A 27,079-nucleotide genomic window follows, 5' to 3' on the forward strand; every position below is an offset into this window, starting at 1 on the left:
TTTGGCCAAGAACCTCTTTCTCATCTGTGCCTATGGGACACAGTAGTGTACATGTGGCAGGATGGCTAGGCCTAAAGGAGGTGTGGGAAGTCAAGTCCACCCCATAGTTATGGCCCAGTGTTTGTGGCCATCCTGCTAGGGGATGGTTATGAGGATCAGAACTTCACATCTAGACCCAAATGCACCATCCCTCTGTGGCCTGCCTCCCTCACTCCCTGGCACTTCCCCTCAAAAAGGGAAGGAAGCCGAGCACAATGAGTAAACCTCCCCTTTTTCTCCAGGCACCCCCCCCCCCCCACAGTTGGAGTCCTGCTGGCCTCTTCCTCTCTCAGCCTCCAGCCGCCCATCTCTTTCAGGGTCCAGGTGCCCACTGAGGTCCTGGTGCCTCCTGCTCTCACTGTGTCTCAGATCTCTGCCCCTCCCTGGATGCTTTAATCTCTGTTCTGTACTTACGCGGGGTGGGGATAGTTTGCCCACCGGCTGACTTCTGTCTCACCCACTCCATTTTTGTGCCTACACGCGAGAAAACTCTAACTAAAACCAGATCGTGTCAGTCTTCCCTTAAAGTCCTACAGCAGATGTAATACAGCCCTGAATTCTAACATAAGAAACTCTTGCTATGCCTGCAGTTTGGACTCGGTTTTTGCCGCTCCCAGTGCTGTACACTGAGCTATGTATGAAATCAGCTTTAGTGAGTCGAGACTAGCATATTACCTAAAATAAAAAAAGGGAAAGAAATAAAAAATGTTAGAAGTTAATTGCTTCATAAACCTTATGTTTTGTATATGTATACTTGTTTGAAGTATAAAGTGTGAATCTTAATGTGTATCATTCAAAAAAAGGTGGGAAGTCATGTTCTGGATTGTATGGTAGGTCAAGTTCTTTGCTTCTGAAAACGCTCTAGTGGGCGTGAGGGGACGAGGGGTGCTGGGGCTCACAGGAAGCCTGGCCGGGCTCTTGGTGTCTTGGTCCTGTGCTGTGACATGGTGACGGCTGCTTCTAGGTCCAGAATAGTACTAGGGAGAGGGACACTTTGTCTCAAAGACCGGACCCTTTGGGGTAGTGTTCAGTTCCTGGTTCTGTGAGTATGAATTTGGGTGTTTTCGTGTGTTCCCTGCAGGAAGGAAAGGAGGTGAGCTGGCCTCTGCTGTCCATGCCTACACGAAAACTGGAGACCCGTACGTGAGGTCCCTGGTGAAGCACATTCTCAGCCTCGTGTCACACCCTGTCCTGAGCTTCCTCTACCGCTGGATATACGACGGGGAGCTCGAGGACGCCCACCACGAGGTAGGGAAGGCCGCTCAGCCCCCGGGCTCGGCTTTGGGGGGCGTGGGCCGCCACTCCTCCTCTGTTTGCCGGGGCAGCTGCCTTCTCCTCACAGTCAGGCCCCTGTGTTTCACCTGAACGTGGTGCCTCGTCTGTGCAGCTTTGAACAGGTGTCTTGCAGGGCAGCAGGGGGCATGGTCAGTTGGGAATCGCTGGGTCAGTTTCTATGGAGGACGGCTCAGCAAAGTCAGGTCCAGGTTCCCTGGCAAGCTGATGGCAAAACTAGGACTCGTTCCCTGTTTTGTGTGGTTTTCCTCAGTACAGTACAGCGTGTTGTGTTGCTGTGAGTGGTTATGGTTATAAATGAGACTCACTTTGATTAATGACAGTGCTAGTGATTTAATGAAATAAGGTATTTGCGTATGTGGTATGTACCTATTGAAATACATTTAGTTTTGCTGTGATGCAACATGTGTTCTTAAAAGCACTGTGCTGTGCAAAGTCACACGGTAGAAGCCATAGGACTTCTGACCAGGAGTAGACTGAGGGCCTCACACTCCAAAAGCAGTGCTGGTGACAGTAATAAAAGAGGCTGTTGTAAGTGTTCACCACCCACGAGGTGGTTAGGAAGTATGAAGTCCCAGCACTGATAGGGCGCGTTCCTTGAAAAAGCCCTGAGGTAGGCTTGTGGGCGTGGCAGAGGAGGCTTACCTGCCTGGCAGTGGAGGTGCAGCTGCGGGCTCACACGGGGGGTGCAAGGGCTGGGAGTGGGGGATGTATGTGTGTGCCAAGTGTGGGCCCCCTGTGGCTGGGTTCCTGTGGTCAGCCTCTTTTCTCATGGGTGACATTGCTCGAATAAGCAGTTGTGAAATCTGTGTTAACTCAGATTGTTCCCAATAGCTCAGCTGTACATAGCGGTTTTTAAAACACACAGGACAGCAAAACTGACCACCCATGAGGTAGTGCTGTGGGCACTTTTGAAACACATAAGTGGTGTCTCTGTGTGCATATGTGTTGCACAGACCTCTGTGTGTCTCGGAGCCCTCGTGACCATGTGTGCCTGGGCTTTCTCACCTCATGTTGCTTCCCCGTGTGACATGCCACTTGTGTTTAGCAACTCTCCTGTTGACAGAGATTGTTTTTTGTAGTTTTAAATCTTACGAACGTTATTAAAATGCACATCCTTTTATGTGACTCCCTGTGCGTATTTATGACTCTGTTAAGTCTAGGGGGTGGGGTTGCCGGTTGTGGGGTCGCGCACTTCCATTCGAATCCCGCCTTTGTACCCATGGCCAGCTTTCTCGGACGGGTCTGCCTCTGCCTGTCAGCACTGCGTCCTACCCGGCTTCAGGGCAGACGCCTCATCTCACGCAGAGATGTGGCCCGGCCTGTGGTGGTCGCATTGCATCCGCTGGTTACCAGTGAGATTGGCCAGCTTTTCATGCTCATTGCTTATTTTCCTTTCTTCTACTTGCTGTTCATATTCTTTGTCCATTTTTCCTGTGGATCTGTCTGTCTTCAGAATTGAGTCATGGGGTGGTTTTATATATTTGGTATCTTCTGTCTGTAGTTCCACTTTTTTCTTTTAATTGTTTTTCTCTTCACTGTTTATTTTTGTATTATTTGTAAGAGTAGTACACAGGGTCATGGCCTTGGCTGGTACTCCCCAAATACTGGTTTTGTCATATTCCATCATGTACTAAATTCCCATCTGCCTGAGTCTGTTCCTGAACTCTGGTGTTTTTTCTGGTTTTAATTTTTTTGCTTACTGTGTGTCAGGCCGATCTAAATAACCATGGCTTTATGGTTTGATACCTGTAGAAGCAGTTTGGTCTTTTCACAATTTTCTTTGTTGTTTTTGCACATTTCTACCTGGATGTGAATTCAGAACCAGCTTGCTAGTTCTGCCCAAAGTTCTTTTTTTGAATTTATAGGGCTTGCACATGGAATTTACAGATGAAGTGTTTTTATGCTTCCTGTGTTCCTTTTGCTTCATGAGTTTTTTAAAATATACAAACCGAAGGCTGTTTTCATTTAATAAATGGTCACCTTTAAGTTTTCCAAACTTTCTTGAACCTCTGTTTTACTAAATGTTGAATTCAAGAATAAACAAGTTTCTTTAATCCGCTCGTGCTGTTAAGATGAGGAGTTTTGCACCTCCCCTAGGTTCTGCCCCACCATATACTTAATCTCTATAGCTTTTGTTTAGATCTGTGTGATTTTATTATCTTTAATTTTTTAAATACAGCTTGTAAAAATGGGCTTCACTACCGAGGTTTTTTGTTTCGCTTTGCCCCAGGTTTGCATCGGTTATCTGGACTGTGTTTAACTGGCACTGGTCCTTACCAGGCTCAGGTATGGGCCCCTACTAGGTGCTGCGTGGGGAAAATCATGTGGATTGTTAAGTGCGACACTTGATGCCTCCTTAAAAATGAGTTGCCATACGGGTCAGGATGGCACCTTATCAGGCACCCCCATTGTGCACCTGGGCTTCCCCACCTAGTCACTGTCCCCTTCCTTATTCCTGAAGGTAAACACTGTCTCCACTTCTAACACTACAGTTCTGTTTTTAAATTTTACCTAATTGGAGCCACAGATTTTGTATAATACACATTTACATGCCACCTATTGGGAGGCATACCTGCGTTCATCCTAGTTGAACATGACTCTTTAGTTTTAGGTAGTAAAGTATTTCTAGAACAGGCCGTAAAGTTGTTTATTTCAGTCAGACTTGATGGTTGAAAATTAAATGGAGACTTTAATTCGAGTACCACTTAGTTTTTATGTGTCATCACTTTTGTGATAAACTTCAAATGCTTCTCCTTTGATAGAAAGAGACTTGTTCATGTGTTGGAAGTCTATTCTGGAATTACAGGATGGGGTGGATTTTGGAAGCTGATTAAAGACATGTGTAATTGATTATTTACAATGTTTATTAAATCTTCTGTTACCACAGTAAGAAAAGTTACCTGAGTTTTAGTAATTTGTCATTTATGAGCTTTAGACAATGTAGGGTGATCATGTGGTTAAGAAAATGAAAAAATAAACGTTATTTTCACGGTATGAGTTCTTTTTATAATCTGCACATGATGAGCCATTCTTAGCTGTGGATATTTATGAGTAATGGCTTGACCAACTTGTAAAAGCAGAAATAAAGAGCTCTGCATAATACTATTTTCAGTTGAGGCCAACTGATTGCCCATTAAAACTGTACATTACAGAATTAAAATCTTTTAAGGCAACCTTTAAAAATTAGGATTATAAAAAGATGGAACATCGTAACTTTCTATTTAGTAAAAAAAAAAAATCTGTATTTCACCATCTCCTCCACACAGTAATTAGTATGTCAATTATAGTATGAATTTGGGTTATTAGCTTTTTTAATATATGCTGATTAGTTGATTTGAACCTGACTTTCCTGAGAGGTTGTGGAAGGAATTGTTGTCTGGGCTCTTCTGGGGTACATAGTAACAATTAAAACACAAATTAAATTGCAAACTAGCTAATTATCTTTTTTAAGTTTAGTATACTTTTATCTTTTTTCTTGAGAATAATTTAGTTTGCATTTTCTAGTAATCAGGTTTTAAAAGTACTCCTTAATTATACCATTAATATATTATACACACCGCACACCTGTGTTTTTAAAACAGGCCTTACAAGTGCCACCAGTTCTATGGTTATCTGCCTTGTGTAGTATTCAGTCTTATATATTCATTTTGTTGAATAGTAATTATGGACTGCAAGGTTGATGGAAAATACAGAGAAAGTTAGGTTATAAATTTCAAAATTGATTTTCCCCTAGACTTTTATCTTCACTCTTTTTGAACATTGAGGAGTGACAAAAGCAAACTCTAAGGCAACTGCAGCTTAAATTTGGGATACTCTTTTTGAAGAATTCTTGTTGCATAGAACATGCATAAGGCAAGCTTTCAGGTTTTATTTATTTGAAGATAAAATAGGAAATGAGTGTCCATGTCTGTCGACTGTAATAGTGGGACTAGTGGCTCAGATGACCACTTAACAAACTAACCTGGAATCTTGCCTCATTGGTAAAGTTATTTATCTTAAGTGTTTTTCTTCTTATATAATACCAAATGTCTAAAAAATTAGAAGAACTTTTCTAGATACCCTTTGTGTAGATTACCTGAATGCTGACATTTTATTAAAATAAATTTATTGTTCTTTTGAGGTGCTGTGTTTTCTGATACTCACACTTAGGGTCTGAGTTTAGGTAGGGCTTTAGGAAGTTCAAGATACGTAAATTTTTAATTTCGCTCAAGTAGTCCTTTCTGTCCTAGATATTTTTGTCTGCTTCACTGATTGCTTGTGGGGTTCCTCAGAAACGCATCTTGGTCGGTAGAGCTGAATCCATCCTTCCCGACTTAGGTGTGTCCTGTTCTCTGCCGCAGGCTGCCGTGTGCGGGGCCGCTGCGCCCGGGGGTGTGCCTTGCTCCGGCTCCTCTGCTCCGGGCAGAGCTGGTGGGTTCGGGCTCTGGACTCACGTGACTTGAGTCTGACTCTGGCTCTCGCTTTCTGATGGCTCCATGTCCTGTATGAATGATTTAGCCTCCCTTAACCTTACCTTCCACATTGTTCATTTCTGCGTGATGGTAGTGCTTGTCGTGTGGGATTTGGTGTACTGAGGATTGGGCTAGGCACGTAGTGAGTACATTACCTGCTGTGGATTAGTATAAGAACACTGGATACAGTTTGAATATCCAGTGACCCTAAGGTGTCTGTCCCTACAGTGTTTGCAGCCTCTCTCTTACTTTGCTGTTCTTTGTGCTGTTCTTTGACTTTTCTGTTGAACCCTATATTTATAAATATTCATTTAAATCTTTGATTAATTCTGGGAAGTTTCTCTTTAATCTATTCTAAATAATATATTTACCATAAGAACTTGGTAATTTAGGCAGGTGCATTGTATGTTTGGTCCTGTATAATTAAAATCTGGGATTTTTTTATCTGTTCCGTTTCCTCCATCTTTGTAATAAGTTTTAACTTGTAAACTTGTATTTCTTCAAGTGTATAGTTAACTGGAAATAGCTATTCATGAGCTTTATATTCATTCACTTAATAGTAGCTTATTAGGTATTTGCATAAGGAGATGCTATTTAATATAATCAAAGCACAAAATATGAATAAACAGAAACTATAAAAAAGAACCAAATAGAAATTTTGGAGTTGAAAAGTACAGTAACTAAAATGAAAAGAAATCACTAGTGGGATTCAATAGCAGATTTTAGTAGGAAGAAGATAACAAGTGACTTGAAGATAGAACGCGTGAGATCATCCGCCCTGAGAAACAAAGAGCCCCGGAGGCCTGTGCCACTCGGATCTGCTGCGAAGCCCCCACCTGTGCATTGGGAGCTCCGCAGACCCAGAGACCCACTGCGGGTCCCGTTATAATGAAGCTGGAGAGAGAGAAGATCCGCGACTAGTAGGGCCCCTCAAGCTGATTTCTCATCAGAAACCATGGAGACCAAAGGCAGTAGGGTGAAGTATTCAAAATGCTGAAAGAAAAAGCTATCATTCGGGAAATCTGCATTCTTGCAAAAACTCTACTTCAAAAATGTGGAGAAAAGAAGACATTTCTCAGTAAAACCTGAGAGTTCCTAGAAACACAAATATTAAAAGTGACTCATGAAGACATAGAAAATCAAAACAAATCTTACCATTGGCAACATTTGGGGGAACACTGCCATCTTAAAACTGTGGTGCTGGTATAGGTAAAGACCTGTGGATCAACAGTGCAGAATCGAGAGTCCAACGGTAAACCCATTCATTTTTGTTCAGTTGATTTTCAGCAAGGGTCTCAAGACCACTTAGTGGAGAAAGAATGGTGTTTTCAACAGGTGGAACTGGGACAACTGGATATCTACATGCAAAAGAATGAATTTGGACCTCAACACAAAATATAGATCACATACCTAAGCTATGGAACTCTTTGAAGTAAACATAGGTGTAAATCTTTGTGACTGGATTAGGCAGTGGTTTCGTAGACACATAACCATACCATGAGCAAGAGCAACACAAGTAAATAAATTGGATTTTGTCAAAATTAAAAACTTAGGCACATCAGGGTACACCATTGAGAAAGTAAATAGACAACCCACAGAATGGCAGAAAGTATTTGCAAGTCATAGATGTGGGAAGGATCTAGTGTCCAGATTATATAAACAACTAAACAACAGAAATATAATTAAAAAATAGGCAAAGTACTTGAGTATACATTTTTCCAAAGAAAATATCAAATGGCTAGTAAGCACGGGAAAAGGTTCTTATTTTTAGTCATCAGGGAAATGCAAATCAAGACCACAGTTAGATACCACATCACACTCACTGGGATGGTACTATGAAAACAAACCGGAACATAACAAGGGTTGGCAAGGATTTGGAGAAAATCGGAACCCTCGTACATTGCTGGTGGGAATGTAGAACAGTGTAGCCATTGAAGAAATAGTTTGGCAGTTCCTCAAAAAGCTAAACAAAGGTCCAGCAGTTATAGGTATGTACCGAAGAGAAATGAAAACAAATGTTCCTATAAAAACTTGTGTTTGAACATTCACAGTAACATTCATAGTCATAATAGTGGAAAAGTGGAAACAGTGCCACCGTCCATCAGCTGACGGGCGGATGAGCCAAGGGCCAGATATCCACACGGTGGGATAGTATTCAGCCATAAAAAGGAGTGGGATTCCAACACAGGCGAAAACATGGATGAATCTTGAAAACATAAGACAGGTTTAATAAGCCAGACACGAAGTCACGTGTTCTATGATTCTGTCTACGTGGAACGTGTAGAACAGGCAGGCGCAAAGAGACAGAAGGCAGGTCCGTATTGTCGAGTCGGGGCAGAGGGCGTTAGGGGAGATCGCACTGCTCGGTGGCAGGGAGCTTCTCCGGGTGAGACACCGTGCTCCCGAATTACATAGTAGTTGGCGAGGGCTGCACAGCCATGTTATGAATAATACAGAAACCACAGGATTTTACAGTTTAAAGTGGTTATCACGGTGACTTTCCTGTTGAGTGAAGGGTGCCAGCTTCTGCTGGATCCTTTGCAGATTCCTGCTTCTGCCTGACGCTGGTTTAAGGAGGTCCTTGCTGTTCGTCGCGGGCTTACTAGGCCTGTGTAGAGCCCAGTGGTTCTTGATCGGCAAGTCCCTTAGTGCACTTGGGAACCTTGTAGGGAATGTTAACATGGACAAGGATTTCCCGAGCACCATGGTGTCTGCTGTGCAGTGGAGCCCGAGGACTTCTGCGGTGCCCACCCCCTGCTCCCCTGCACTGCCCAGACTCGAGCGGGACATCCGCAGGGTGTGCCTTACAGGTTGGGGGACGGATTCAGAGAGTCTCCTCCTTGCGCAGCAGCTCTGCGTACCTAACCTCCCCGCGGACACCCACCCAGCTCCTTTGAAGACCACAGACACTGCGAGGCTCAGCAGTACGGACCTCCGCTCAGCCTCGCTCTGTCCAGGGCTGCCCAAACTCGACATCAAATTGGTGCTGTAGTAGTTGATGTGCATTTTTATTAATGCAATAAATAAGGACTTGTGGCTATTTCAAGGTAAGTGCCCCAATGTAACATGTGGTATGATTATATGACTGTACTGGTGACAGAGTCACAAGTACTGTGGTTTGTGATTTGCACTTGTCATAGAAGGAAACACTAATTTCACACAGAGGACAGTGCGAATATTTAATTACTTTCCCTCCCAAGGTCCCTCTGAATTCTGTGCCTGCAGACTCCAGGGTAAACCCCCAGTTAGAACAAAGCTTACAGCTTTTCTTTGATTGGGCTTCTGTAGCCCCAGGAAGAGTCGTGAACTGGTCCTGACATGGCAGGATGGGGACTCGTTTTCTGTAGTCAACACAGGGACAGACGTGAACATCCAGCTCCAGCTGCCTTGCTGGCAGTTGGTGGAATGCTGGTCAGGCGTGGGGCCCACCCTCTCTCACCCCGCCTGCCCATGCCGGGGCTGTGGCCTCTCCCCAGGCCGGCCCTGTGCACCTCCCCTGCGCCGGGAGTCCACTGACTGCGGGAGCCCACTGACTGCGGGCAGCTCTGTCTCTGCGGACAGCCCCTCAGGCTCACTGCGTGTGTGAGGCTCCCAACTGCCTGGTGTCCACCTGGCTCTGTAAGGCCCCAATATGTCCTGTTGTCCACGTCTACCTATTGTTTCAACAAGTTGTATAGCCCCATGTCCCGGGCTTAGAGACCCTTTGGTCAGATAATCAGTGGACCAGGACACAAACAACTCGTGACCTGCGCATAAGGAAAGTTTGGTGTTGGTGTCCGATAGGTGCCTTTTCCTCATTACACCAACATTCCCCCGGGTGGAGATTTCACACACTAAAGCTGCCCAAGATGACGCTGCCTGCACGTGCATGCACGTGATCAGCCGCACATGTGCTCGTTGAAAACCTCCCTCGTGAGGCAACCTGGTAACTAAGAAGCATTTCGCTCCCTGTACGGGGAGCCACCCGGATTCTTCTCAGGGCTCACTCTCGCCTGAGCGGCCCACCCTGGCCTGTCAAGGTGTCTGTTTCTTCACCTCTCGGATAAAGCGCACGGCCTGCCCGCCGCCTCCTAAGTCCGGGTGCTAAATTCTTTATATACGCGAGGACGAGGCCCAAGGACCCTGTTCTAGAGCCTGCCGGTAACACTTCCTTTCGCTTCACATTTGCGGAAACGCTCTAACAACACCCTAAAAATCTACCTCCTGGTCGGGAGACTCGGGAACTGGCTGTATAATGCAGGGGCGGCTTTTTGGAATATCTCTGTGGGTCCAGTCCACCCTCTTGTTATTTGTTCCTTTTACACTTTTGTGAAGGATGATTGAGTTTAGAAGTTTGCCGTGTGATGTATCTTACCACCTTGGCACTTTTATGCCCACCCCCAAAATACTGTTAACTACCCCGCCGCCACCCCAAGAGGCACCTTTCTCCAGGTGTGTTGGGAGGCGGGGTCTCCTGGTAGTTGCCTTCCTATTGGCAGGTTGAAATTGGGGTGTTTTGTGGTCTGTGTTAGTGGATTGGGTTCTTAGAAACTAAGAAAATTTCCTGCTTCATTTCTGTTTTTAGTGGGGAGGCCTTGGCATTTGTCCAGCAGTTAATGAGAAATCAGGGGACTATTATGTTTTATTTTTTTCCCCTCAATTCTTTCTGTGTTTGACATAATGGTGAAAACTAAAGAAACTTGAGTGGAAGATGCATCAGTGAAATAAAGCTGCATTGCCTTTATATCCTGACCTTGATTTTTTCCCTCTGTAACTGTATTTTTCACAGGATTAACTAGGCTCCAAGACGTACCGTTCCTCTCAGTGTTTGCAGCCAGACATTTGCTAGGAGAGGGGTTGCACGCCTCTCTGCCCTCAGAGGAACTGATGCTTTTGTAGCGTCTGAAGAAGACTGAATTGTCTGAGGGCTTCTGTGTTTTAAATTAAACTCTCTGATTCATGCTGATAAAAATCTGGCTGCACACCACTGTTGGGATAAATTCATACGTTGTCTGTAGAAACTAGCTCTTCTGAATAACAGGTGAATACAATTTATATGCATTTAAGCTAATGTGTTGAATGGCAAGCTAAAGGAATAGTCATAGCATGGTGGTGAGTAACCTTTCAGAACACTCATTAATGCTCACAGCATTAATTTCTGTTGGGTAATTTAATTGTAATGTAAAGTGATGATAGAGTCTCATCACTGTAGTGCCGTTGATTCCTTAAAGCACCATTGTTAAAAGTTTAAACTTGGAGATGGAATATAAGGAAAAACAAATCTAAAAACTGAAGATCAATAAATGCTTTAGTAATTAAATTGGTACCTAAAGGTAAGAAACTTGAGTTGAAAACAACTAACAGTCTCATCCTCATGGTCATAAATATGTTGGCTTTTCATATGTCTGCTTATATGGGAGATCGACTGTATGTAATTGATACCATAAATGGTAGAGTCCTGGCCTACAAGGACCAAATAATAGGACCTTGACATTAAAAAATTTGTTTCTTTAAATATTTACCCTTGGGAGTACATTTCTGTGAATAGAAGAAAAAAATCGTTCTTAGTTGATTGCCTTGTGAAAATGATGTTACTAAAAAAAATTCTTACTGGTACTATATGTTCACACATCAGCTTAAATTACTTGATTCTTTTGAACAGTATTCTGATTCAAAAATATTTCTGCAATTAAAAAAATTAAAAGCACAGAGGTGAAAATTAAAATACTAGTAATCTATCTTATCCTGAACAGATAACCTGTTAATATTTTTGTATATCTTTTTGTAGTATATTGTATATTTCTGCATGTATCATATCATGCATAGTATTTTGTAACCTTTATTTTTACCTTTTTACTTAATGAAAATAATTTCATGTCATTAAATATTATTCTGTACGGGTCTTCTTAACAAAATATGAGCTCAAACTCCTGAATAGTACCCAAAACTGTGCATCTTATGGATATATGCATTTTTTGCTTGGGAAGAAAATCTCTACTTTTCATCAGATTTTCAGAAGGGTTCGTGATAGTTATGAGTGAACTTTGTAATGACTACATAATATTTTATGAGTCATTATAGATTCCCTTTGTTTTTAGATTCAGCAGTTTTTTTTTTTTTTTTTTTTTTTTTTTTGAGAGGGCATCTCTCATATTTATTGATCAAATGGTTGTTAACAACAATAAAATTCAGTATAGGGGGGTCAATGCTCAATGTACAATCATTAATCCATCTCAAGCCTAATTCTCGTCAGTCTCCAATCTTCTGAAGCATAACGAACAAGTTCTTACATGGTGAACGAATTCTTACAGAGTGAATAAATTCTTACATGGTGAACAGTACAAGGGCAGTCATCACAGAAACTTTCGGTTTTGATCATGCAATATGACCTATAAACCATCAGGTCAAATATGAATATTCATTTGATTTTTGTACTTGATTTATATGTTGATCCCACATTTCTCCTATTATTATTATTATTTTTATTTTTAATAAAATGCTGAAGTGGTAGGTAGATGCAAGATAAAGGTAGAAAACATAGTTTAGTGCTGTAAGAAGGCAAATGTAGATGATCAGATGATCAGGTGTGTGCCTATGGACTAAGTATTAATCCAGGCTAGACAAGGGCAGCAAGACATCCACGGATGCAGAAGATTTCTCTCAAAGCAGGGGGGGTGAGGTTCTGAGCCTCACCTCTGTTGACCCCCAAATTCTCACCTGATGGCCCCCCTGCGACTGTGCCTGTCTTAGGTTGTTCCTCCCTTGAGGAATCTTACCCGTCTCTGGCTAACCAGTCATCTTCCGGGGCCATACAGGGAAATGTAAAGTTGGTAAGTGAGAGAGAAGCCATATTGTTTGCAAAGGTTAGCTTTTTACTTCTTTGCAGATTTATGCCCTGTGGCTTCTATGCCCAGCACTTGTCTCGAGGTATCTTTACCACCTGGAGGAATTATGATACTCGGTAAATTCGATATGAGGCACGAATTCTATTTAAAGTTTGTAATTAGGAAGGAAGAAGAAAAGCTATAGATGTAGCATATGAAGGAAACTTGGGAGGATTGATTATTTCTTTGACATATCTTCTTGTATAGTACCTTAAGTATGTATAGGTTTTAAACTACTAACTAATTTGCACACACATATTGACATAATAGGAATACGGTGACATAAACAAAGCAAATCTATAATTACCAGCCATCTCCAGTGAAGCCAAGAAAACCATTTAGGCACCCTAGGCATTTGTGAAAATTTATCTATGATATGATGGATATTTTCCAACTGTACTTGAACCATCAGACAAATTAAAGCAGCCCATTTCTGGGATCTGTTCACATCCCATATGTTCTTTTAACCATAGATAGTCTATAGTCATGAGATTTTGGAGTGCTACAACTTGCACCCCTCCCAACTCCTGGTTGAGTTCCAACAGTACAGATCCGGTCAAATTCGTTGTCTCACTGTATGCACATGCCAGCCTAGACATCTCCCTCCTCCTTCTTATGGCAAGTCCAGGAGACGGTGGGCTGGATGCAGCCACAACCGCAGCATCGTCCGGATCCCTGTGGAGGCTTTTTGATGATCATCCCCCGGCACGAGTCCTCCAGAGAGTGCTGATGCCGGAAGCTCCTCCTCATATCGTATCTTAGTTCATTTTCTGGGTATCCAAGCTAGGCCTTGATCTTCTGCGTAGAGACAAACAGACCCTTTGCCCACACTTTGACATGCCCTCTATACCACTGTGCAGAACTCATTGGAGGTCAGCACACAGTAACTGCTTTTTTTTTTTTTTTTTAATTAAGAGAAAGGAATATTATCAGAAAAGAGTACCTCCATAGCTGATCATCTGACACCCTTTAAGTGATCAACATTAAGGATATTTAAAGCATGCGTTGATCTTTGATTTACCAATAGTTTTATCCTGTTAAGGAGTAATCCCCCTTTTCTTTCTTTCTTTCTTTTTTTTTTTTTTTTTTTTTTTAAATTTTTAATCTACACTTACCTGAAGAATACTATGTTTACTATGCTCTCCCCTATATCAGGTCCCCCCTAACAACCACATTACGGTTACTGTCCATCAGCTTAGCAAAATGTTGTAGAGTCACTACTTGTCCTCTCTGTGTTGTTCAGCCCACCCTCCCCTTTCTCCCTCCCCCCCATGCATGCTAATCTTAATACCCCCCTTCTTCTTCCCCCCCCTTATCCCTCCCTGCCCACCCATCCTCCCCAGTTCCTTTCCCTTTGGTACCTGTTAGTCCATTTTTGGGTTCTGTAATTCTGCTGCTGTTTTGTTCCTTCAGTTTTTCCTTTGTTCCTATACTCCTCAGATGAGTGAAATCATTTGGTATTTCTTTTTCTCCGCTTGGCTTATTTCACTGAGCATAATACTCTCCAGCTCCATCCATGTTGCTGCAAATGGTTGGATTTTTCCACTTCTTATGGCTGAGTAGTATTCCATTGTGTATATGTACCACATCTTCTTTATCCATTCATCTACAGATGGACATTTAGGTTGCTTCCAATTCTTGGCTATTGTAAATAGTGCTGCGATAAACATAGGAGTGCATCTGTCTTTCTCAAACTTGATTGCTGCGTTCTTAGGGTAAATTCCTAGGAGTGGAATTCCTGGGTCAAATGGTAGGTCTGTTTTGAGCATTTTGATGCACCTCCATACTGCTTTCCACAATGGTTGAACTAATTTACATTCCCACCAGCAGTGTAGGAGGGTTCCCCTTTCTCCACAGCCTCGCCAACATTTGTTGTTGTTTGTCTTTTGGATGGCAGCTATCCTTACTGGTGTGAGGTGATACCTCATTGTAGTTTTAATTTGCATTTCTCTGATAATTAGCGATGTGGAGCATCTTTTCATGTGTCTCTTGGCCATCTGTATTTCTTTTTTGGAGAACTTTCTGTTCAGTTCCTCTGCCCATTTTTTAATTGGGTTATTTGTTTTTTGTTTGTTGAGGCGTGTGAGCTCTTTATATATTCTGGACGTCAAGCCTTTATCAGATCTGTCATTTTCAAATATATTCTCCCATACTGTAGGGTTCCTTTTTGTTCTATTGATGGTGTCTTTCGCTGTACAGAAGCTTTTCAGCTTAATGTAGTCCCACTTGCTCATTTTTGCTGTTGTTTTCCTTGCCCGGGGAGATATGTTCAAGAAGAGATCACTCATGTTTATGTCTAAGAGGTTTTTGCCTATGTTTTTTTCCAAGAGTTTAATGGTTTCGTGACTTACATTCAGGTCTTTGATCCATTTTGAGTTTACCTTTGTATATGGGGTTAGACAATGGTCCAGTTTCATTCTCCTACATGTAGCTGTCCAGTTTTGCCAGCACCATCTGTTGAAGAGACTGTCATTTTGCCATTGTATGTCCATGGCTCCTTTATCAAATATTAATTGACCATATATGTTTGGGTTAATTTCTGGGGTCTCTAATCTGTTCCACTGGTCTGTGGCTCTGTTCTTGTGCCAGTACCAAATTGTCTTGATTACTATGGCTTTGTAGTAGAGCTTGAAGTTGGGGAGTGAGATCCCCCCTACTTTATTCTTCTTTTTCAGGATTGCTTTGGCTATTCGGGGTCTTTGGTGTTTCCATATGAATTTTTGAATTATTTGTTCCAATTCATTGAAGAATGTTGCTGGTAATTTGAGAGGGATTGCATCAAATTTGTATATTGCTTTCGGCAGGATGGCCATTTTGACGATATTAATTCTTCCTAGCCATGAGCATGGGATGAGTTTCCATTTATTAGTGTCCCCTTTAATTTCTCTTAAGAGTGACTTGTAGTTTTCAGAGTATAAGTCTTTCACTTCCTTGGTTAGGTTTATTCCTAGGTATTTTATTCTTTTTGATGCAATGGTGAATGGAATTGTTTTCCTGATTTCTCTTTCTATTGATTCGTTGTTAGTGTATAGGAAAGCTACAGATTTCTGTGTGTTGATTTTGTATCCTGCAACTTTGCTGTATTCCGATATCAGTTCTAGTAGTTTTGGAGTGGAGTCTTTAGGGTTTTTTATGTACAGTATCATATCATCTGCAAATAGTGACAGTTTAACTTCTTCTTTACCAATCTGGATTCCTTGTATTTCTTTGTTTTGTCTGATTGCTGTGGCTAGGACCTCCAGTACTATGTTAAATAACAGTGGGGAGAGTGGGCATCCCTGTCTGGTTCCCGATCTCAGTGGAAATGCTTTCAGCTTCTCGCTGTTCAGTATAATGCTGGCTGTGGGTTTATCATATATGGCCTTTATTATGTTGAGGTACTTGCCCTCTATTCCCATTTTGCTGAGAGTTTTTATCATGAATGGATGTTGAATTTTGTCAAATGCTTTTTCAGCATCTATGGAGATGATCATGTGGTTTTTGTCTTTCTTTTTGTTGATGTGGTGGATGATGTTGATGGATTTTCGAATGTTGTACCATCCTTGCATCCCTGGGATGAACCCCACTTGGTCATGGTGTATGATCCTTTTGATATACTGTTGAATTCTGTTTGCTAATATTTTATTGAGTATTTTTGCATCTACGTTCATCAGGGATATTGGTCTGTAATTTTCTTTTTTGGTGGGGTCTTTTCCTGGTTTTGGTATTAGGGTGATGTTGGCTTCATAGAATGAGTTTGGGAGTATTCCCTCTTCTTCTATTTTGTGGAACACTTTAAGGAGAATGGGTATTATGTCTTCTCTGTGTGTCTGATAAAATTCCGAGGTAAATCCGTCCGGCCCCGGGGTTTTGTTCTTGGGTAGTTTTTTGATTACTGTTTCAATTTCTTTGCTTGTAATTGGTTTGTTTAACTTTTGTGTTTCTTCCTTGGTCAGTCTTGGGAGGTTGTATTTTTCTAGGAAGTTGTCCATTTCTTCTAGGTTTTCCAGCTTGTTGGCATATAGGTTTTCATAGTAGTCTTTAATAATTCTTTGTATTTCTGTGGAGTCTGTTGTGATTTTTCCATTCTCATTTCTGATTATGTTGATTTGTGTTGACTCTCTTTTTCTCTTAATAAGTTGGGCTAGAGGCTTATCTATTTTGTTTATTTTCTCAAAGAACCAGCTCTTGGTTTCGTTGATTTTTGCTATTGTTTTATTCTTCTCAATTTTGTTTATTTCTTCTCTGATCTTTATTATGTCCCTCCTTCTGCTGACTTTAGGCCTCATTTGTTCTTCTTTTTCCAGTTTTAATAATTGTGATGTTAGACTATTCATTTGGGATTGTTCTTCCTTCTTCAAGTGTGCCTGGATTGCTATATACTTTCCTCTTAAGACTGCTTTCGCTGCATCCCACAGAAGTTGGGGCTTAGTGTTGTTGTTGTCATTTGTTTCTATATATTCCTTGATCTCTATTTTGATTTGTTCATTGATCCATTGATTATTTAGTAGCATGTTGTTAAGCCTCCATGTGTTTGTGAGCCTTTTTGTTTTCTTTGTAGAATTTATTTCTACTTTCATACCTTTGTGGTCTGAAAAATTGGTTGGTAGAATTTCAATATTGTGGAATTTACTGAGGCTCTTTTTGTGAGCTAGTATGTGGTCTATTCTGGAGAATGTTCCATGTGCACTTGAGAAGAATGTATATCCTGTTGCTTTTGGATGTAAAGTTCTATAGATGTCTATTAGGTCCATCTGTTCTAGTGTGTTGTTCAGTGCCTGTGTGTCTTTACTTATTTTCTGCCCGGTGGATCTATCCTTTGGGGTGAGTGGTGTGTTGAAGTCTCCTACAATGAATGCATTGCAGTCTATTTCCCTCTTTAGTTCTGTTAGTATTTGCTTCACATATGCTGGTGCTCCTGTATTGGGTGCATATATATTTAGAATGGTTATATCCTCTTGTTGGACTAAGCCCTTTATCATTATGTAGTGGCCTTCTTTATCTCTTGTTACTTTCTTTGTTTTGAAGTCTATTTTGTCTGATATTAGTACTGCAACCCCTGCTTTCTTCTCACTGTTGTTTGCCTGAAATATGTTTTTCCATCCCTTGACTTTTAGTCTATGCTTATCTTTGGGTTTAAGGTGAGTTTCTTGTAAGCAGCATATAGATGGGTCTTGCTTTTTTATCCATTCTATTACTCTATGTCTTTTGATTGGTGCATTAAGTCCATTTACATTTAGGGTGACTATTGAAAGATATGTACTTATTGCCATTGCAGGCTTTAGATTCGTGGTTACCAAAGGTTCAAGGTTAGCTTCTTTAGTATCTTACTGCCTAACTTAGCTCGCTTATTGAGCTGTTGTATACACTGTCTGGAGAGTCTTTTCTTCTCTCCCTTCTTATTCCTCCTCCTCCCTTCTTCATATGTTGTGTGTTTTGTTCTGTGCTCTTTTTAGGGGTGCTCCCATCTAGAGCAGTCCCTGTAGGATGCCCTGTAGAGGTGGTTTGTGGGAAGCAAATTCCCTCAGCTTTTGCTTATCTGGGAATTGTTTGATCCCACCATCATATTTAAATGATAGTCGTGCTGGATACAGTATCCTTGGTTCAAGGCCCTTCTGTTTCATTGCATTAAGTATATCATGCCATTCTCTTCTGGCCTGTAGGGTTTCTGTTGAGAAGTCTGATGTTAGCCTGATTGGTTTTCCTTTATAGGTGACCTTTTTCTCTCTAGCTGCCTTTAAAACTCTTTCCTTGTCCTTGATTCTTGCCATTTTAATTATTATGTGTCTTGGTGTTGTCCTCCTTGGATCCTTTCTGTTGGGGGTTCTGTATAATTCCATGGTCTGTTCGATTATTTCCTCCCCCAGTTTGGGGAAGTTTTCAGCAATTATTTCTTCAAAGACACTTTCTATCCCTTTTCCTCTTTCTTCCTCTTCTGGTATCCCTATAATACGAATGTTTTTCCTTTTGTATTGGTCACATATTTCTCTTAGTGTTGTTTCATTCCTGGAGATCCTTTTATCTCTCTCTATGTCAGCTTCTATACGTTCCTGTTCTCTGGCTTCTATTCCTTCAATGGCCTCTTGCATCTTATCCATTCTGCTTATAAATCCTTCCAGGGATTGTTTCACTTCTGTGATCTCTTTCCTGACATCTGTGATCTCCTTCCGGACTTCATCCCACTGCTCTTGCATTTTTCTCTGCATCTCATCCCACTGCTCTTGCATTTTTCTCTGCATCTCATCCCATTGCTCTTGCATTTTTTTCTGCATCTCTGTCAGCATGTTCATGATTTTTATTTTGAATTCTTTTTCAGGAGGACTAGTTAGGTCTGTCTCCTTCTCAGGTGTTGTCTCTGTGATCTTTGTCTGCCTGTAGTTTTGCCTTTTCATGGTGATAGAGATAGTCTGCAGAGCTGGTACAAGTGACCGCTGGAAGAGCTTCCCTTCTTGTTGGTTTGTAGCCTTTTCCTGGGAGAATAGCGACCTCTAGTGGCTTGTGCTGGGCAGCTGTGCGCAGACAGGGCTTCTGCTTCCTGCCCAGTTGCTTTGGGGTTTATCTCCACTGTTGCTGTGGGCTTGGCCTGGCTGGGGCTGTTCCTCCAAAATGGTGGAGCCCCGTTAGAGGGGGAGCAGCCAGGAGACTATTTATCTCCGTAAGGGGCCTCTGTGCTCCCTGCTGCCCAGGGGGTTAGAGTGCCCAGAGATCCCCAGATTCCCTGCTTCTGGTCTAAGTGACCTGTCCTGCCCCTTTAAGATTTCCAAAAAGCACTCTCCAAACCAAAACAACAACAGCAACAATGAGAGAGGGAACAGAAAGGAAAAAAAAAAGAAAAAACACGCGATTTTTTTTTTTTTTTTTCCTCAGGTGCCGGTCCCAGGCACCCGCGCACTGGTCCTGCTGCCCTGTCTCCCTAGCACCAGGGTCCCTGTCCTTTCAAGGCTTCCAAAAAGCACCCACCCACCGGTCCCGCAGGGAAGGAACGCTCAATATTCTTGGTCCTCAGGCACTGGTCCCACGCACCCGCTCACCAGTCCTGCCGCCCTGCCTCCCTAGCACCGGGGTCCCTGTCCCTTCAAGGCTTCCAAAAAGCACTTGGCAAAAAGAGAGAAAAAAAAGGGGAAAAACGCGCGATTTCTTCCGTCCTCAGGTGCTGGTCTCAGGCACCCACCCACCGGTCCCACAGGGAAAAATGCGGGATATTCTTTGTCCTCAGGTGCCGGTCCCAGGCACCCGCTCACCAGTCCCGCCGCCCTGCCTCCCTAGCACCGGGGTCCCTGTCCCTTTTAGGCTTCCAAAAAGCACTCGCAGAAAAGAGAAAAAAAAAAGGGGAAAAACGCGCGATTTCCTCTGTCCTCAAGTGCCGGTCTCAGGCACCCGCCCACCGGTCCCGCAGGGAAAAACGGGGGATATTCTTTGTCCTCAGGCGCCGGTCCCAGCCACCCGATCACCAGTCCCGCCACCGTGCCTCCCTAGCACTGGGGTCCCCGTCCCTTCAAGGCTTCCAAAAAGCGCTTGCCAAAAAGAGAAAAAAAAAAAAAAAGGGGAAAAACGCGCGACCTCCTCCGTCCTCAGGCACTGGTCTCAGGCACCCGCCCCCAGGTCTCGCAGGGAGAAACGCGGGATATTCTTTGTCCTCCGGCGCCGTTCCCAGGCACCTCCTCACCGGTCCCGCCACCCTGCCTCCCGAGCAACGGGGGCCCGTCCCTCTAAGGCTTCCAAAAAGCGCTCGCCAAAAATAAAAACTGCTCCAGTTTCTCTCCACCCGCCGGGAGCCGGGGGGAGGGGCGCTCGGGTCCCGCCGGGCTGGGGCTTGTATCTTACCCCCTTCACAAGGCACTGGGTTCTTGCAGGTGTGGATGTGGTCTGGATGTTGTCCCGTGTCCTGTGGTCTCTATTTTAGGAAGATTTTTCTTTGTTATATTTTCATAGCTCTATGTGTTTTTGGGAGGAGATTTCCACTGCTCTACTCACGCCGCCATCTTGGCTCCCTCCCTAGATTCAGCAGTTTTGTTAGTATATCTTGACCAAAAATATTTTATTCCAGTAATGCAAAGATAATATTTATTCTTAATTTTTCTGCAGAATTTCTTCATCTATATTCACAAAAGAAACTGGCCTATAGTTTCCATTTGGGTATTGTTTTTACCAAGTTTTGCTAGGGTTACGCTAGAGTGATAAAATGAACTGAGGCAGTTTATACATTTTTCTGTAGTCTAGAATACTCAATAACATAATATTGATAATCTTTTTTTAAAATTAAATGGGTCTTCTGCCTTAGTGATAGAATTTTACATTTCCAGTTTTTTCTAAAGATACTGCTTTTTTTTTAGAGTCTCATCTTTTTCTCTCCATCCTTCTGTCCCTGGCCCCTCACTTTGTCTCTTTCTCTCTCTCTCCTTGGTTAATTTCACATTTTGCTAGGAAACCATTAATTTTATATTGCTAAAAATATTCAACAAATTATTTAAATCCATTTTGTATTTGTGGACATACCTTTCTAGGGTTGTGTGTTGTTCATCTATCAGTCACCTAAAAAGGCACTTAAGGTATATTATGGCTTAAGTGGATTTTACAGTTCAGCGGGGGAACCAAGCTGCCACGTTCTACACAGTCAGTGCTGAGGCTCAGACCATCCAGCTTCGAACATAAAACACTGCCAGGCAGTGAGGTTGTGGACTAAATGCCATTTCTCCCGAAAAGGAATTAGGGTGCTTGGAGAGGTGGCAGGTCAAGGTCTGGGGGACACATGAGCGGGTTGACCCCGGAGCTGCTTCTGTACCAGAAGCAAAGACGACAACTCAGGTGAAATCTGACGGCTCAGGAGTCAGTGGGGATGAGGCTTCCGTCATCCCAGGCTGGGAAACGTGGGACCCCCAGGACAGTAACCTGCCAGGTGTTTTTATATCCGTGTTTGTGACGGAACAAGGAGACATCGACTAGTCACCTTGGGGGGTGGTAGACACATTGTCAGTGAGTACCTCCTCAGTGTCTCCTAATAGAGTCCAGTTTTTCCACTTTTAATCTATTGATGTGAGTGATTGTAATGATAGTTTCTGATGCGGCATCATAGTTCAGAGGAGAGGATGGTGTGTTACATCAGAGGTGCTGGGCTGGCCAATGAAGAGCAAGTGCTGTTCAGAAGGAAACATAGATGCCCTTACATCATACTGTACCCAGGATGAATTCTGGTGGGTTGGAAGAGCTAACAAAAATAACACAACAGAAATACTAAAAGAAAATTATGGAGAGTATTTCTGTAATGTCGGAATGGGAAGATCTTGAGAAGACAGGAAACTCAGAATCCATGAAGGAAGACATTTACCTACATTGCAAAAACAGAAACGAACATGGAATATACTGTAAGCAGTGCAAGTGATTAACTTGGGAAAATTAAATTTGTGTACTTAACGATTCACAAATGGTCACCATCCCTAGTGTAACAAAGAATTTATTGATAAGAAAAATGACAAAATCAGTAGAAAGATGGGCTGAGGGTATGGAAAGAATTCACGGAAGAAAAGCAAATGGCAGCATCATGAAAACAGGCCCAACTTCCTGCGTCGCCAGTAAGGTAACAATCCCGGCAACTTTGATGTCTCCCTGTCGGCATGATCTGAAGTGAGCAGGGATGCGGAATACGCAGCATCCTGCTGGCGGAGTGTCGGTCACACCGCTACTCAGAAAGGAAATCTGGCATTGTTTATAAGAATTGAAAATTGCTTTGACTCAGCAGTTCTGCTATTAGAAAGTAAGTTTGTAGAAGTAAACACAAGTCTCTTGGGACACATGAGTGAAAAATGAGAACGGCCTTATTGCAGTAGCAGATGAACCAGAAACAATAGCAGTTCAGGTTTCTGCTGATGCCAGTCAGTGATCAGGCTGGTTGGTGGGGTCGGGGGTGAGCAGCACAGTGGACACAGAGGAAGCATCTGCACGGGGGGTCCTCAGGTCTTTTCACTGCCACTTGGCGGGCTAGCTGGCCGTTCGTACATCGAGGTCTGCCTGTAACCAGCGGTGTGAGCTGAGTACATTACTCTAGACACCTCTGTTTTCCCGACGGGGCTCTGCAGGAGAGCCTACCAAGGCCTCACCCAAGCAGGAGACAGCCAAGCGTGTGGCAGGAGGACAGAAGGACTGCACAGCGAGCATGGGTTGGCTGTGCGAGCAGCCTTAGGAGTCTGTGTGTTCACTACGGTGGGGAGAGCTCGGTATGGATTAGGCAGCCCTCACATGTAGGGCCTCAGCGTCACACAGCACAAGCTGTGGTTGATACTCATAATGGAGGTCGCAAATGTTGGCAAAAAAGCTTAACTTGTTTTCATTATACTTTGGTTTTAAAAGTCTGGGAAATACGTGATTCCATTTAGATACATTCCATGTATCTAAAATGCTTTTTAAAAGTAGTTTTATTGTATAAGTGGTTAAGTCTCCCTATATCTGGAGAACTTTGCTTTCTAGATTAACTTTTTGAAGATGATGTCAGCTGATACTTTGCTACACATACCACTTTTTAATGTTTGAATGCCTCTTTGCTTTCAGTTTTTTGTAGCGTCAGATCCAACAGTCAAAACAGATCGACTGTGGCATGACAAATACACTTTACGGAAATCAATGATTCCTTCGTTCATCACGATGGATCAATCTAGGAAGGTGGGCTAAAGAGATGTTTGTGATTTTGTTGTTTTAACACTGTGTCAACCTGGATCCCATGTTAAACAAAATTTTGTAGCATTTTAGGACTTACATTCTTGAGGTGAAGTATATATTAATTAAATACATCACCATATTAATATGTGCTTCTTAATATCTTTACAGTTCCTAGAATTCATTTGACATTATCCCAGATGTTCTTTTTATTTAGTTTTTAAATAATAGTTTGTTGCTTATGAATATTTGTAGTAGTTGGACGATTGATCATTTAAATTTTACATAAAGGTAACTCTAGGGTATTTTCCTTTTGTAGGTCCTTTTGATAGGAAAATCAATAAATTTCTTGCATCAAGTTTGTCATGATCAGACACCCACTACAAAAATGATCGCTGTGACCAAGTCTGCAGAATCTCCCCAAGATGGTACGATGGGCATGGTGGGCGTGGTGATGGGCATGGTGCGGGCGGTGGCAGGGATGGTGACAGTGAAAGTGGGCATGGTGGCGGGGATGGTGGGCGTGGAGGCAGTGATGGGGTGGTGACAGTGATGGTGGGGGTATTGATGCAGATTGTAGTGTATTTTTGTTCAACAAGACTGGCAGATTTTCTGGATTATCATCCACAATACCTGAATACAATATAATATATATAAAATATCTATTACTATGTAAATTTTGAGTCCCCTTTTTATACAGATTTAAGCAATAAGTATTGGAATAGGTGTGGCTACTTTATGCTTTTTAGCAATGTGTATTGCTTTTTTTTATAATACAGTGTCCAAAATAAGAAAAAATAGGAAATAAAACGTTGTTGATGGCAGCCCTACTAGAACTCACAGGCTTGTGCAGAGACCAGTGGGGAGTCCCTGCTTCTGCTGCTCTGTCCAGCTGCTGCCTGCAGGAGGCGCTCAGGTTCCCTCCTTCACTGCCCTCCTTCCCACTGGGGCCCCCCGTCCCAGTGTTACCTGGTGTTTTGTGTGTGGCTGACATATGTGTGTATAGCTTTCCAGTCTTGGCTGTATTTGTTGTTTATATTGTCATCTTGAGTCAGTCAAGTTTACTTTGCGTAGGACTTCGTGTTAGCAATAGGGGAGATAATGTGGATTCACTGTTACTGTGCCTTCCCTGAGCTTATAATCTAGGGACAGAGAGCAAATGTACAATGCAGTGAAATAGTGAATAATGAAAGGTGGAAAGTGATAAATGAAACGGACGTGTAAAGGGTCGTAGGTTGGCTGTGCAGTGTGGCGAGCTGTAGGCCGGATGCCGCGTGGCAGACCCCCGGGGCTCAGCCGCCTGCCCGAGCAGCCCTCTCCCCGAGCGCCTTCCCCTCCCCTTCCTCCCCCACAGCCCTGCGGCCGCTGTCCTACCATCTGTTTCTGTGAGTTTGACTCATTCGGACTCCTTGCCTACTGAGACTGCGTGCTCCCTGTGTTTCTCTGGCTGGCTTACTCACTCGGCCCCGTGTCCTTCGGATGACCCATGTTGTAGATGGCAGAGCCCCCCTCTTGCCGAGGCTCAATAGTACCCCGCTGTCCACACGCCAGGCCTTCACCCACTAGTGTGCTGGGCACTTCAGTTGCTCCATATCTTGGCTATTGTAAACTACGCTGCAGTGGACATAGGGGTGCAGGTATCTTTTCGAAATAGTGTTTCTGTGTTCTTTGTATAAATACCCAGAAGTGGAATAGCTGGATCAAATGGTATTTATATTTTTAATTTGTTGTGGAACCTCCATATGCTTTCCATAGTGGTCATACAGTTCACATGCCCACCAGTGGTGCAGGAGGGCTCCCTTTCCCTACTTCATCAACAACACTTATGTTCCTGGCCATTCTCACAGGTGTGAGGTGGTGTCTCACTGTGGTTTGATTTGCATTTCCTGAGGATTGGTGAAGTGAGCATCTGTCCCAGCACTCTTTGCCCGGGTTGATTTTCAGTATCTGAGAGGACTCTAGCGGAGGTTTCCAGAATGTATTGGGAATGCTGTACTGAAGTCCAGGTCAGGGTCAGGACCAGCTGTAGGGGTTTGAGAAGCGCCTGTGTCACCACACTGGCGAAGGACAGGCTCTGTGCAGGACAGTAGCGCAGCTGTTGGGGTCCCATGCCTCCCCTTCTCTGTGCCCCAAGGGCATTTAGCACACACAGTTTTGCATACGTTTTTAGGGATCCATAGACCCTCAAGGGTTAGCTGCTAGAATTAAGAGAGATGTGACCCAAGCATAGATTTTGGGGAAATAACCTATGTTTACAAGGTAGAAGAAGGAAGAGGAGCCAGGGAAGAGTTGTGCTGATAGATTTTGGCCTTTTCCTAGTGCCTTGAGCAGAAGCCAACTCGAGAGGCTGAGCAGTGGGACGCCATCACTGAGGGGGAGACCCAGGTGCAGTTGGGCCCCGGGGGACGGAGGCCCTCTCAAGATGCTGCGGCCGCCAGTCACCACGGCTGCTGCTTGGCTGCGGTGCCGGCCGCTGGCCATCCTTCCCACTGCCCGTCCTTCCCACTGCCCCTCCTTCCCACTGCTGCCGCCCGTCTGTGGGGCAGAACAGGGGTTTCACTCTTGAATGGACAGTGTAGAGCTGGGAGGAGAGAAGACATAAGCCCGGAAAGACTGCTGGTGACTCTAGAAGCAGTGGAGACAGTCAGACTTGTATTTCTTACATGTGTAAAAGGTTTGAGATTTAAAAGCATGACTGAAGAGTGTGTTTTTAAACTGGGAGCATAAGGTTCGCCTAGACGCCTGGGGAACAGCGTCCGAGGAGGGTGTGGAGCGTGGGTCTTCTGATGGGCCCCATCGGCCAGGTTGGCTACTGTTAAGCCTCCTCTTGGGAACGAAAATTCCCTAGTAAAAATGTTTCTGGGGAAAATACTTAGATTTTTCAAACCATACACATCAGCAGAAATGAACACCTGCCCCCACACCCCGCTTGCCCCGCAGTGTGGCAATGGCGCAGCCCGCTGGGGAGCGTCCCTGGGTTCAGGGGGCATCGGCGTCTCCACCTACGGAAAGCGCTGTGTGCTTCCCCGCCGTGGGCACCTTGTCCCCATATCACTGGGGACGTGGAGTAGCAGAGGCGCTAGAATAGGCCTAATGGGACTGTCACTCCCCAGGGCAGACCACACCCCCGCACAGTCGTCCTGGTGTCTTCGCCTGCGTGGCCGGGCCGGTGGGAGAGGCGCCCCTGGACTTGACCTCGCCTCTTCTCCTGCCCCGCCTGAACAAGCACCCTGCCCCCGCCAGGCTGAGCTTCTTCCTCCACTTTGGATTCTTTTCTAGCTCAGGTGTTGTTACGGGCTTTAAATAAAGTCAAGTATTTAGATACAGTTTTTAAACATCTGGGTTGTACAGTGTGAATCAGCACTAAGAGGTTCTGTTACGTATAAACCCTGCACATGCTGTCGCTGTTAAACAGAAAGCTGTGGATGTGCCTTTCTTTAGAAATGTCCCTGCCTCGTTAGGTCTCTCTGTCGGTGACAGTCCGCCTTGTTACACGTTCCCTGGGGATCTCCCAGTCTTTCCCTAGAGTTCACTCTCTGGTGCTCTGCTATGGCTGCCTGGTACCAGAACCCGACCTTTACACCAGCTGTAACAATTTACAAAGCTCAGGCTGTGCCTCTGCTGTGTTCTTGAGACTAGTTTCTAGAATGTTTGTAGGCACGTGCAGGCAGTTCAACACTGAGCTGCCCTGTGCTGTCTGCACTTTTTCCCAAAGTATCTTAGATTTCGAGTACAAGTTAGGTTGTAGAAGACAGTCTGACCTTTAATCCATGGGATGGTGGCCGGTGCCGCGCGGGCTTCCTG

The 27,079-nt window shown here is 43.7% G+C and overlaps 1 protein-coding gene across 3 annotated transcripts in view; it reads left to right on the forward strand.

Moving 5' to 3' along the window:
- The window catches only part of TUBGCP3 (tubulin gamma complex component 3), a 79,358-nt gene that overhangs the window by 25,715 nt on the left and 26,564 nt on the right, over positions 1–27,079 (forward strand). For all 3 annotated transcript variants that reach the window (XM_073212347.1, XM_073212345.1, XM_073212346.1), the window contains exons 11-13: positions 1,121–1,287; positions 23,171–23,281; positions 23,595–23,703. In XM_073212347.1, coding sequence (XP_073068448.1) covers positions 1,121–1,287; positions 23,171–23,281; positions 23,595–23,703 — 387 coding nt within the window. The remainder of the gene's footprint in view (positions 1–1,120; positions 1,288–23,170; positions 23,282–23,594; positions 23,704–27,079) is intronic.

This window comes from Manis javanica, chromosome 9 (genome assembly GCF_040802235.1).
Source record: "Manis javanica isolate MJ-LG chromosome 9, MJ_LKY, whole genome shotgun sequence".
In the NCBI taxonomy this organism is placed as follows: domain Eukaryota; kingdom Metazoa; phylum Chordata; class Mammalia; order Pholidota; family Manidae; genus Manis; species Manis javanica.